Raw genomic sequence first — 12,368 nt, forward strand, 5'->3', positions numbered from 1 at the left:
CCAAAAAGAATTGGTCAATGTTGAACCATTTCAGGAGATAGCATATGCTCAGGAACGGATGGTACAGAAGGAAGAGGTCCGAGGTGCACTGAAGGCATTGGCAAAAAACAAGGCTCCAGGAATTGACAGAATACCATTTGAGATGTAGCACAAATACAAATGGACGTAGCGCTAGAAGTGCTCCCTTGTCTATGCCAAGAAATTTGGAAGACAGCTACCTGGCCAACTGACTGGAAGAGATCCACATTTATGCCTGTTCCCAAGAAAGGTGATTCAACTAAATGCTACGGTTACTGAGCAATATTATTAATATCACATGCAAGTAAAATTTTGCTGCAGATCATTCAAAAGTGGCTGCAGCAATACATCAACAAGGAACTGCCAGAAATTCAAGCCAGATTCAGAAGAGGACGTGGAACCAGGGCTGTCATTGCTGATGTCAGATGGATCCTGGCTGAAATTAGAGAATACGAGAACGGTGTTTACCTGTGTCTTTTGTCTATGCAAAGGTATTTGACTGTGTGGATCATAACAAATTATAGATAACATTTTGAAAAATGGAAATTCCAGAATACTTAATCGTGCTCATGAAAAACCTGTACATAGATCAAGAGGCAGTCATTTGAACAGAATAAGGGGATACTGAGTGGTTTAAAGTAAGGAAAAGTATGCATCAGGGTTGTATCCTTTCACCGTACCTATTCAATCTGTATGCTGCGCAGATATTCTAAGAAGCTGGACTATATGAAGAAGAACGGGGCATCAGGATTGGAGGAAGACTCATTAACAACCTGCGCTACGCAGATGACACAACCTTGCTTGCTGAAACTGAAGAGGACTTGACACACTTATTGATGAAGACCACAGCCTTCAGTATGAATTATACCTTAACATAAAGGAAACAAAAATCCTCACAACTGGACCAATAAGCAACATGATGATAAATGGAGAAAAGATTGAACTTGTCAAGGATTTCATTTTGCTTGATTCTACAATCAACTCCCACGGAAGCAACAGTCAAGATTTCAAATGGTGTATTAGGCAAACTTGCAAAAGACCTCTTTAAAGTGTTAAAAATCGGAGATGTCACCTTGAAGACTAAGGTGCATCTGACCCAAGCCATGGTGTTTTCAATCGCATCATATGCATGCAAAAGCTAGAGGATGAATAAAGAAGACTGAAGAAAATTGATGCCTTTGAATTATGATATTGATGAAGAATACTGAATATACTCTGGACTGCCAAAAGAATGAACAAATCTGTCTTGGAAGAAGTTCAACCAGAATGCCCTTTAGAAGCAAAGATGGCAAGACTACATCTCACATCCTTTGGATATGTCATCAGGAGGGATCAGTCCCTGGAGAAGGACATTATGCTTGGTAGAGTCAGCAAAAAATTGGAAGACCCCCCCAATGAAATGTATTGACACAGTTGCTGCAACAGTGAGCTCAAGCATAACAAAGATTGTGAGGATGGCACAGGACCAGGCAGTGATTTGTTCTGTTGTACATAGGGTCGCTATGAGTTGGAACCGACTTGACAGCACCTGCTAACAACATTGGCTTGGACTGGGTAGGAAATGTTCATTTTTAAAGCCTGTGTTTTATTTGCTTAATAAACATTTTTATAGCATTTACTATGTGCCAGGCATAGTTCCAGATAATTTATAAATACCATTCTCATCAAAATATGTGTGTGTGTATATATATATATATATATATATATATACACACATACATACATATATACATTTACACGTGTGTGTGTGTGTGTATGGGTGAGGTACCATTGGTATGCCTATATTACAGACAAGGAAGCTGAGGCACAGAAAAGATGGGTAAGTTGCCACCCCCAACAAAAACCAAGCCCACTGCCGTCGAGTCGATTCTGACTCATAGCAACCCTATAGAACAGAGCAGAACTGCCCCATAGAGTTTCCAAGATTACAGATATTAGTAAATGACAGAAGTGGTTCTTAACCATTATGCTATGCTGTTCTCTATGAACTTATGTACGTACTTTTCTCTGACATCTTTGATGTGTTTATGTGGTTCTGTTCCTAGCTGTACCACCAACTTTGAATTTATCCTACAGATTTTCCTAAGGTTCTTGTGCAGTGCATGTCTACAGTATGTGTGTGTGCATGTGTGCTAACATGTGCACACTTATGAGTTGTGTGTCTTTGGTATTATCACAGCATTCATGGAGATACTGTCACTAATGGAACCTTAAAATAGGAGGCAAGGCGTATGTATTCCAAAAAAAACTCCTAGCTAATTAGATTGTCAGACCTTGAGCCACTCATGACTTAGTTCCAAGTCAGTTTACTCCCTGCAGTGTAAGGTAGTTAGATTCATTGATTTTATTTGTGTTTAAATTCTAGACCCGGATCAGAATGTATTTTGATTTCTAAAGCAGCCAGTAAGAATATTTCCCCTCAAGACAGAGTAGACCCTTGGCATTTGAAAGAATTACATTCCAACACTTTAATAAATTCCTAAGTTTGTAAGAACCACAATAGCATATTATTTTCACAACAAAGTATAATAAAAAATAAATGAAAAATTCACATGACCACTTTCTAATCTCTATAATTCTAAAAATACTGAAGTAAATTATATAAATTTGTTATAATAAATATGCAATAAAATACATTACATTTTATAACCAATAAAATAGGACTAGCAGTAATACACCCAAACCCATTGTCAACAAGTGGATTCCGACTACCTATAGTCAAGCAAAGTTGGGTTTATGTACTTGCTGCACTGAGAGAACATTCCAGTGGAATCTTAGTAGTGATTTTGAGAAGAGGCTAGGGAACACAGACCTAATTCGACTGATCAATGTTTAATTTAACGCAACAATTTTTTTTTTATGCCAGGTTACTGCGAATCAGAGCTAGGCCCTGCCAATCTTTAATGCTACCTTCTTAAAATGTTATTTTTGAAAATCTGATGAGCGTAACAGTTACATTTATATGTTTGTTTATATAGGTGGTTATATTGTTACCTGTAAACACCATTGCCGTCAATTTGATTCAGACTCATAGCGACCCTATAGGTCAGAGCAAAACTGCCCCATAGAGTTTCCAAGGAGCACCTGGCGGATTTGAACTGCCGACCTTTTGGTTAGCAGCCATAGCACTTAACCACTATGCCACCAGGGTTTCCTATATTGTTAAACTTTTTTTGTTATTTGAAAAGTTTGACAAAGCTGAAATGTACAAGGCATGAAAGGACAGGACTTGTTTCCATGCTCACTAGGTATAGAGGATGGAGGGGAGACGCTGCTGAGAGCATAACTCTCACCCAGTTATTAGCTTGGATATGCAAATGATTGTACTGCTTCATAATCCCTCTGCTGCTCTGTGAGATAGATTATTGTTTGGCAGACTGCTTGATTCCTGGAAAGAATAAAATTTTCTCCTCTCTCAGAGTGCCTGGTAGAACTGAACCGCCAACTTCTCGGTTAGGAGCTGAGCCTTTTAACCACTGCACCACCAGATCTCCTTCGTGTGTGTGTGTGTGTGTGCATGTGTGTATATGAAAGCTATAAATTTTCAAGCTGGGAGGGTAATATTACATATTGAAAGAGTTGCATATTTTACAAGAAGTAAAATCTTTCCCCTTTTCTCTTTCCCTTGAGGTTTTTGGCTCCTTCTCAGCAGTGCATTGCCATGCTTACTGATGAACTGAGTAATGGATGTGTGTAGTGATTGCACAGTTGTAAAATGTGAAGGAAGCAAACAGTGCAAAAGAAATTTACTGAACATCAAATAAACCTATGGCATAGGATGCTTGGTGTAAGGATAAAAAGAAAAGGAGAGAAGACCACCTTTCAAGGAGCTGTAAAATAACAGCAGGGAATATAACAACTACAACAACAAAAAGCTAGAGACTAAAATGTGAATGCAAAAATGTAGTAACAACAAGCCATGGGAAGTTAACAAAGGAAAAATACATTGAGTTGATTGATGTGAAAATTCTTACAAATATATAAACATGTATTCACATGCTATTAAACATTTCATTAATTTGCATTTATTAAACAATTAAATTATATGAATGTAAGACTACCAGAAAATTCAGAGCATATAGTCAATGTGACTTTTAAGGAATCTTATACAGATTTTTTTAGAACAGCTAAGAATCACTTGCCTAATAATAGAGAAATAACTGTGCAATTGATCTGGTTGTTATTTGAAAAGCAACCTGCCTAACAGTTTTACGTAGGAATGGTAATAGGAAAAATACTGTATGTCTCGAATACTTCTATTTTTCTCCAAAATTGTCTTAGTCCTTCTTGACCTTCAGCATTTCCATAATAATTTGTGGATCACCTTGTACATTTCCAGAAACACTTCCTAGGACTTTTTTGGGGGGAGGGAGAGATTGCATTGAACATGTATTTTTAGAATCACAGATTTACACATTTGCTATTCTGTAGTTATTGAGCACAGTTCTATTTATATGTATAAATTGAGTCAGATTTTGTTCATTTCTTCTATATCCTTAGGGATTTTTATTCTGCATGTTCTGTCAGTTCCTAGATATGTATTTGAATCCCTCACTACACCTGTCATATGGATTTTGGCTAAAAGCTGAGAAAACCAGAAAGATGTTTACCTGTGTTTTATTGACTATTCAAAGACATTTGACTGTGTGGATCATAACAGATTATGGATAACATTGGGAAGAATGGGAATTCCAGAACACTTAATTGTGCTCGTGGGAACGTGTATACAGACCAAGAGGCAGTTGTTCAAACAGAGCAAGCTGATACTGCAGGGCTTAAAGTCAGGAAAGGTGTGTGTCAGGGTTATATCCTTTCCCCATACTTATTCAATCTGTTTGCTGAGCAAATAATTCAAGAAGCAGGACTATATGAAGAAGAATGGGACATCAGGTTTGGAGACAGACTCATTAACAACTTGTGATATGCAGATGACACAACCTTACTTGTGAAAGTGAAAAGAACTTGAAGCACTTACTGATGAAGAACAAAGACTACACCCTTCAGGGTGGATTATACCTCAGCATAAAGAAAACATAAATCCTTACAAATGGACCAGTAAGCAACATCATGATAAATGGAGAAAGTAATTTGTCAAGGATTTCATTTTACTTGAATCTATAATCAATGCCCATGAAAGTAGCAGTCAAGAAATAAAATAACATTGCATGGGGCAAATCTGCTGCAAAAGACCTTTTTCAAGTGTTAAAAAGCAAAAATGTCACTTTGAGGACTAAGGTACTCCTGACCCAAACCTAGGTATTTTCAATGGCCTCATATACATACAAGGGACCTTGCTGGTGCAGTGGTTAAGAGCTCGGCTGCTAAGCAAAAGGTTGGCAATTTGAATCCACCAGCTGCTCCTTGGAAACCCTGTGGGGCAGTTCTGCTCTGCCCTGTGAGTTGGAATTGACTCAAGGGCAATGGGTTTAATATGCATGTAAAAGTTGGACAATGAATAAAGAAGACCAAAGAAAAAATGATGCATTTGAATTATGGTGTTGGAGAAGAATATTGAACATGCCACGGACTGCCAGAAGAACGAACAAATCTGTCTTGAAAGTACAGCCAAAATGTTCCTTAGATGCACGTCCATTGGACATGTTATCAGGAGGGACCCTTGGAGAAGGACATCATGCTTGGTAAAGTAGAGGGTCAGAGAAAAAGAGGAAGACACTCCAGAAGATGAATTGACACAGTGGCTTCAATAATGGGCTCAAACATGGCAAAGATTGTAAAGATGGCACAGGACCAGGCAATGTTTTGTTCTGTTGTACACAGGGTCTCTTTGAGCTGGAACCAACTCAGTGGCACCTGACGACAACAATGTATTTGTGGTTTGTCTAATTTTTTTAATTTGTCAAGTTCTGCTTTATATGTGTTAATGCTAAATTATTAATGTATATAAATTAGAGTTTAATACTTTTGGATAGAAAATCTTTCATCATAATGAAGTGCCCCTTTTTATCTCTAGTAAGGTTTCTTGAATTGTCTGCTTTATCTGATCTTGGTATAATCACATCAGCTTTCTTGTAGTTAGTATTTCTTTTACTCTCCTTTCACTTTAATCTTTCTGTATCCTTATATTCAAGAAATGTCTCTTATAATTAGCAAATAGTTGGGTTAGGTTTTTTTTATTCAATCCAGTCTGATGATTTTTTTTTCATTTAATTGGAACATTTAGTTGGTTTACATCCTATGTACTTAAATTTATTATCTTACTGTATATTTTCTATTTCTTCCTTTATTACCTTCTTTTTTGCCATCTTAAACATTTTAAGTTTTCAATTCATTGGTGTTAGTTACACTTACCTTGTTGTCCTACGATTTCCACCATCTATTAACAAAAATTTTCCGTCACACCAAACAAACTCAGTATCCTTTCCATAGCAACTCCCAATTTCCTCCCCTTCTGTAGCCCTATTTTTTCATGTTTTTAAAATGGCAGTGTAATAATTTTTGAAAAAGTACTCTATTAAATGAACACCAGTGTAAAATTTTATGTATGAAATATGTTGTTGGTGTTGTTGGATGCCGTTGAGTCAGTTCCAACTCATAGCGATCCTGTGTACAACAGAATGAAACACTGTGCGATCCTGTGCCATTCTCACAATTGTTATGCTTGAGCCCATTGTCGAAGCCACTGTCATCCCATCTCCTTGAGGGGCTTCCTCTCTTTCGCTGACCCTCTACCAAGCATGATGTCCTTCTCTAGGGACTAGTCCCTCCTAATAACATGTCCAAATCTGTGTGAGATAAAGTCTCATCATCCTTGCCTCTAAGGAGTGTTCTGGTTGTTACTTCTCCCAAGACAGATGTGTTTGTTCTTTTGGCAGTCCATTGTATGTTCGATATTTTATGAGAACACCATAATTTAAAGGCATCAATTCTTCTTCAGTCTTCTTTATTCATTGTCCAGCTCTCACATGCATATGAGGCAATTGAAAACACCACGGCTTGGGTCAGGTGCACCTTAGTCTTCAAAGTGACATCTTTGCTTTTTAACACTTTTGAGAGGTCTTTTACAGCAGATTTGCCCAATGAAATATGTTGTTTTATTTCTCGCCTACTACTACTTCTGTGGGCGTTGATTGTAGGTCCAAGTAAAATGAAATCCTTGACAACATCAATCTTTTCTCTGTTTATCATCATGTCACTTATTGGTCTAGTTTTGAGGATTTTTTTGTTTTCTTTATGTTGAGGTGCAATCCATACTGAAGGCTGTAGTTCTTTATCTTCATCAGTAAGTGCTTCAAGTCCTTTTCACTCTCACAAGCAAGGTTGTGTCGTCTGCATAATGCAGTTTGTTAATGAGTCTTCCTCCAATCCTGATGCCGCGTTCTTCTAATAGTCCTGTTTCTCATATTTTTTGCTCAGCATACAGATTGAGTAAGTGTGGTGAAAGGAGAGAACTCTGACCAAACCTTTTCTGACTTTAAACCACAAAGTATCCCTTGTTCTGTCTGAACAACTGCCTTTTCGTCTATATACAGATTCCTCATGAGCACAAACAAGTGTTCTAGAATTCCCGTTCTTTGCAATGTTATCCATAATTTGTTATGATCCACACAGTCGAATGCCTTTGTATAGCCAATGAAACACAAGTAAACATCTTTCTGGTATTTTCTGCTTTCAGCCAGTATCCATCTAACATCAGCAATGATATCCCTCATTCCATGTCCTCTTCTGAATCCAGCTTGAATCTCTGGCAGTTTCCTCTCAGTGTGCTGCTGCAGTCACTTTTGAATGATCTTCAGCAAAATTTTACTTGCATGTGATGTTAATGATATTGTTAGATAATTTCCACAGTCCATTGGATCACCTTTCATTGGATCAGGCATAAATATGGATCTCTTCCAGTTGGTTGGCCAGGTAGCTGTCTTCCAAATTTCTTGGCATAGACCAGTGAGCACCTCCAGCACTGCATCCCTTTGTTGAAGTATCTCAGTTGCTATTCTGTCAATTCCTGGAGTCTTGTTTTTCACCAGTACCTTCAGTGCAGCTTGGACTTCTTCAGTATCATCAGTTCTTGATCATATGCTGCCTCCTGAAATGATTGAACATTGACCAATTTTTTTTGGCATAGTGACTGTTTGTATTCCTTCCATCTTCTTTTGATGTTTCCTGCATTGTTCAGTATTTTACCCATAGAATCCTTCAGTATTGCAACTCAAGGCTTGAATATTTTCTTCAGTTCTTTCAGCTTGAGAAATGCAGAGCATGTTCTTCCCTTTTGGTTTTCTAACTTCAGGTCTTTGCACATGTCATTATAATACTTTACTTTGTCTTTTCAAGCCACCCTTTGAAATATTCTCTTCAGCTCTTTTACTTCATCATTTCTTCCATTTGCTTTAGCGACTCGATGTTCAAGATCAAGTTTCAGTGTCTTCTGACATCCATTTTGGTCTTTTCTTTCTTTCCTGTCTTTTTGTGACTTATTGCTTTCTTCACGTATGATGTCCTTGATCTCATTCCACATGTTTGGTCTCCAGTCATTAGTGTTCAGTGTGTCAAAACTCTTCTTCAGATGGTCTCTAAATTCAGGCGGGATATACTCAAGATCATACATTGGCTCTCATGAACTTATTCTAAATTTCTTTAGCTTCAACTTGAACTTACATATGAGCAAGTTCTGTTCCACAGTTAGCCCCTGGCCTTGTTCTGACTGACGATATTAAACTTTTCCATGATCTCTTCCTACAAATGTAGTCAATTCGATTTCTGTGTATTTCATTTGTACAGTTGCCATTTATGTTGTTGAAAAAGATATTTGCAGTGAAGAAGTCATTGGTCTTACAAAATTCTATTATGTGATCTCTGGCATCCTTTCTATCACCAAGGCCATACCTTGCAACTACTGATCCTTCTTCTTTGTTTCCAGCTTTCGCATTCCAATCACCAGTAATTATCAGGGCATCTTGATTGCATGTTTGACAAATTTCAGACTGCAGAAGTTGGTAAAAATCTTCAGTTTCTTCATATTTGGTGTTAAAAAATTAATCACAGGATAGTTTTCATCTTTTTCTAAGTCTTTATGCTTATATTCTCTGTTAAAATATTAAATATCTCACATGAATTCTTATAAGCAATATGTTTGTTTTAATATAAGAATTCTGTACCTCTCTGTCATGGATCACCTTAGTAACATCATCAAGTGTAAATCTAATGCACATTTCTTTTGCTCTCAAGATCTGGATATATGAACATTTCATTCCATTTGAATACCATTTTTATGTCAAACTCAGCTTTATCCATGGAGTTCTCTGTATATTTACAAATATATACACACATATAAATACAGTACACAGTAAGAAGTATTATGTTTTTAATATTTCTAGGTTAAGCTTTCATGTGTGTTTTATGAAATGATCTACTGAGTGTTGGTTAAGGATTCGTTGAGTGGAAAAGACTGAATTTAAAGTGTTGTTAGAGCAAAAGTTCAGAATAAACTTTGGTCTTCTTTTATCACTTGTTCTTATTTTTCTGATGTATGGCATGGAGTTTCAGAACCCATGTTAGATCACAGTAATCCTTTATCTGAGTTTGTATTTGATCATCTAAATCTGTGAATTGTTAAGATATGTTATTGCACAAACCAGCTTTAATTTAGTTCAGAAAACATCCCGGAATATTTACTCAGGGTATAATTCCTGCATGGTACAATCTCTAAAAGATATGTGGGTGTGTTATATGTGTGTATAAATATAATTTTTTGTAGAAATAGTTATGTCTTATCCTCTTGAAAAAAATCTGTTAAGAAAGGCTCCCCATCCCATTTTTGAACTATCTGTAACTGCAGGCAAGCATCATACTTAATTCAAAGAGAAAAATCTTAAACATATGTAATATATTGCTTCTTTATATTTGGCTTATCTTTGTATCTGTTTATGATGTTTTGTATGAACTATGTTGAAAAGTATGTTCTATTATAATCTCATATATTTAAGAACTTTATATTTAATGTAAGCAGTTTCTTCTTTTTGATTGGTAAAATTGATGGTAGCATCAGGAAATTATGCGCTCCCACATGTATGTAGTACATATTACTAATCATAAGATGTAAAACAAAACACAGATTGTACAGTTTCTTGTATTTGAAATACATCCTAAGTTGGGGAGTAAACCAAAACCAAAATCGTTGCCATCAAGTCAATTCCAACTCATAGAGACCCTGTAGGACAGAGTAGAACTGCCCCATGGGGTTTCCCAGGAGCGGCTAGTGGATGCAAACTGCCAACCTTATGGTTACCAGCCATGTTTAAATTAAACTTCAGAGTCATCATACAAAGTATAAAGGATACATGGTAAGGGAAATTCAGAATCGTAAAATTAGAGATGGCAAGAAAAAAAGATCTACTACGGTCACCAAGAGGTGCTATGGTTTCAGATGGATCCCAGTCCAGCCATTCATATATTTGACTGTGATTTATGCAAGGATTATTTTCACAAGACATTTGCTAGAGTATATATGAATATGACAACCACTTATTTTTCCTTAAAGGATATTTTAATGTATTGAAAATAAATTATTTCTGAATAGCATAGAAAATTTATATCGCTCTCTCTTCCTCAAATAGGTTATGTGGGTATGCAATTTATGTCGAAAGCAACAAGAAATTTTAACCAAATCTGGGGCATGGTTCTTTGGAGGTGGCCCTCAGCAGCCAAGTCAAGATGGAACCCTAAGTGATACAGCTTCTGGTGCCGGTTCTGAGGTACCAAGAGAAAAGAAAGCACGACTCCAAGAGCGTTCGCGGTCTCAGACGCCCCTGAGCACAGCAGCTGCCTCCTGCCAGGATACTGCTCCTCCCAGCACACAACCAGACAGGAGCAAAGGGACTGAGCCCTCACAACAAGCCTTGGGGCCCGAACAGAAGCAAGTTTCATCCAGGTCTAGAAGTGAGCCTCCGAGAGAGAGGTAATAGTTCATTAACTCTATGCAAAAGGGAAGGTTTTGTTTTGATAGCAAGTTTATTTTCAAGAATTTAACTTCTATTAAAAGGACCCACAGAGAAGGCAACGATAGGACTGAGGTGCTTTGCTTATCTAGAATATATCATTCCTTAGGAGATTTTTGTTGAAAAGTTTTATTCTTATCAATGCACACATGTAAACATAAGCTAAGTCATCCAACCGAACTACTAACCTCCAACCTTAAACTCAGAAAAGCTCTCAGATCATTTAGTTCTTTAATTAAAAGTGTGCTTTGAAAGAATATGATGGAGAAACCTGACCTATTGGAAGGGATGTTGCATGTATCAGAGTAGTCTTCTTTGGAGGAGTTTTCTTTTATGCTGAGCTTCAAGGGTGACTAGAAATTAACCAGGCAAGGAGTGTAGTGGTGCTCCAGGTATATACATAGGCATGTAACCTGGAGGGAAAAGGCCTGTGCAGGACCTGAAGGATGCCCATTGGCTAGAGTATAAGTAACAGAGGGGAAGAATGCAGGTAGAGGTGACTGATGAGATTGTCAGAGGCCAGGTCACATGAGGTCTCTTCACCAGGTTAAATTTATAGATTTCATCCTAGGAATAATAGAAAACCACTGAAGATTTTAAGCATGGAGTAAACATACTCAGATAAGTTACTTCAGTTGATTCATTGATTAATAGAAAATATGTATTTGCACTGGGCAACAGTATTAACAAAGAAGAGGAAATAGATCTTGTCTTCATGAAGCTCATTGGGAACCTGCCTCTCTTAGGACCTAGGCTAGGCTTGGTTGATTTTGCCTGGTTAGCCCTTACTTATCCCACTGGGTGGGAGACTAGGGTCTAAAGAAGGCTTTTGCTCCCCTATTAAAACCCATGCCATAAAAACAAGGAGTTCAGAGTGAAATAGTCCTGGATTTTAGTCCTGGCTCTGCCACAGTAGGCAGTAATAACCCATCATACAGGGTTGTTACAGGGATTAGATGAGAACTGCTGTTCAGAAGCTGGCATGTGGTAAGCATTCGGTGAGTGTAGCTATAATTCAAGCTAGTAGTCATTGCGTGTTTACTATAAGCAAACACTGTGCCAAGTACCAGAGGGTATACAAATGATTAAGGCATGGTCCCCGTTCTCCCAATATGCTAGGGAAGGTAGACATCAACGCACTGAATGGTACCAGAAGTTCAATTTGAACAAAACTAGAAAATACGTAAAGTACTTTGAGAGCTCCAGGGAAGAGAAGGTGACTTCTGAATTAAGGTCTATAGGATGTTCAGTAGTTGTACAGGACACAGGATAGGAAAAGACATTTCAGGAAGAGAGAATGACAGTACCTAAATTATATGGAGAAAGGATAGGAAGGAGACTTGAAATCTACTTCAGCAGAGATAGAATTAATAGCATTTGGTGACAAACTGCTGT

General features: G+C 37.5%; 1 protein-coding gene across 1 annotated transcript in view; it reads left to right on the forward strand.

Annotated features, from left to right (window-relative positions):
• Positions 1–12,368, forward strand: part of RIMS1 (regulating synaptic membrane exocytosis 1) — a 475,999-nt gene that overhangs the window by 241,548 nt on the left and 222,083 nt on the right. Inside the window, exon 5 of the mRNA XM_003404398.3 lies at positions 10,593–10,933. Coding sequence (XP_003404446.2) covers positions 10,593–10,933 — 341 coding nt within the window. The remainder of the gene's footprint in view (positions 1–10,592; positions 10,934–12,368) is intronic.

This window comes from Loxodonta africana, chromosome 1 (assembly GCF_030014295.1).
Source record: "Loxodonta africana isolate mLoxAfr1 chromosome 1, mLoxAfr1.hap2, whole genome shotgun sequence".
In the NCBI taxonomy this organism is placed as follows: domain Eukaryota; kingdom Metazoa; phylum Chordata; class Mammalia; order Proboscidea; family Elephantidae; genus Loxodonta; species Loxodonta africana.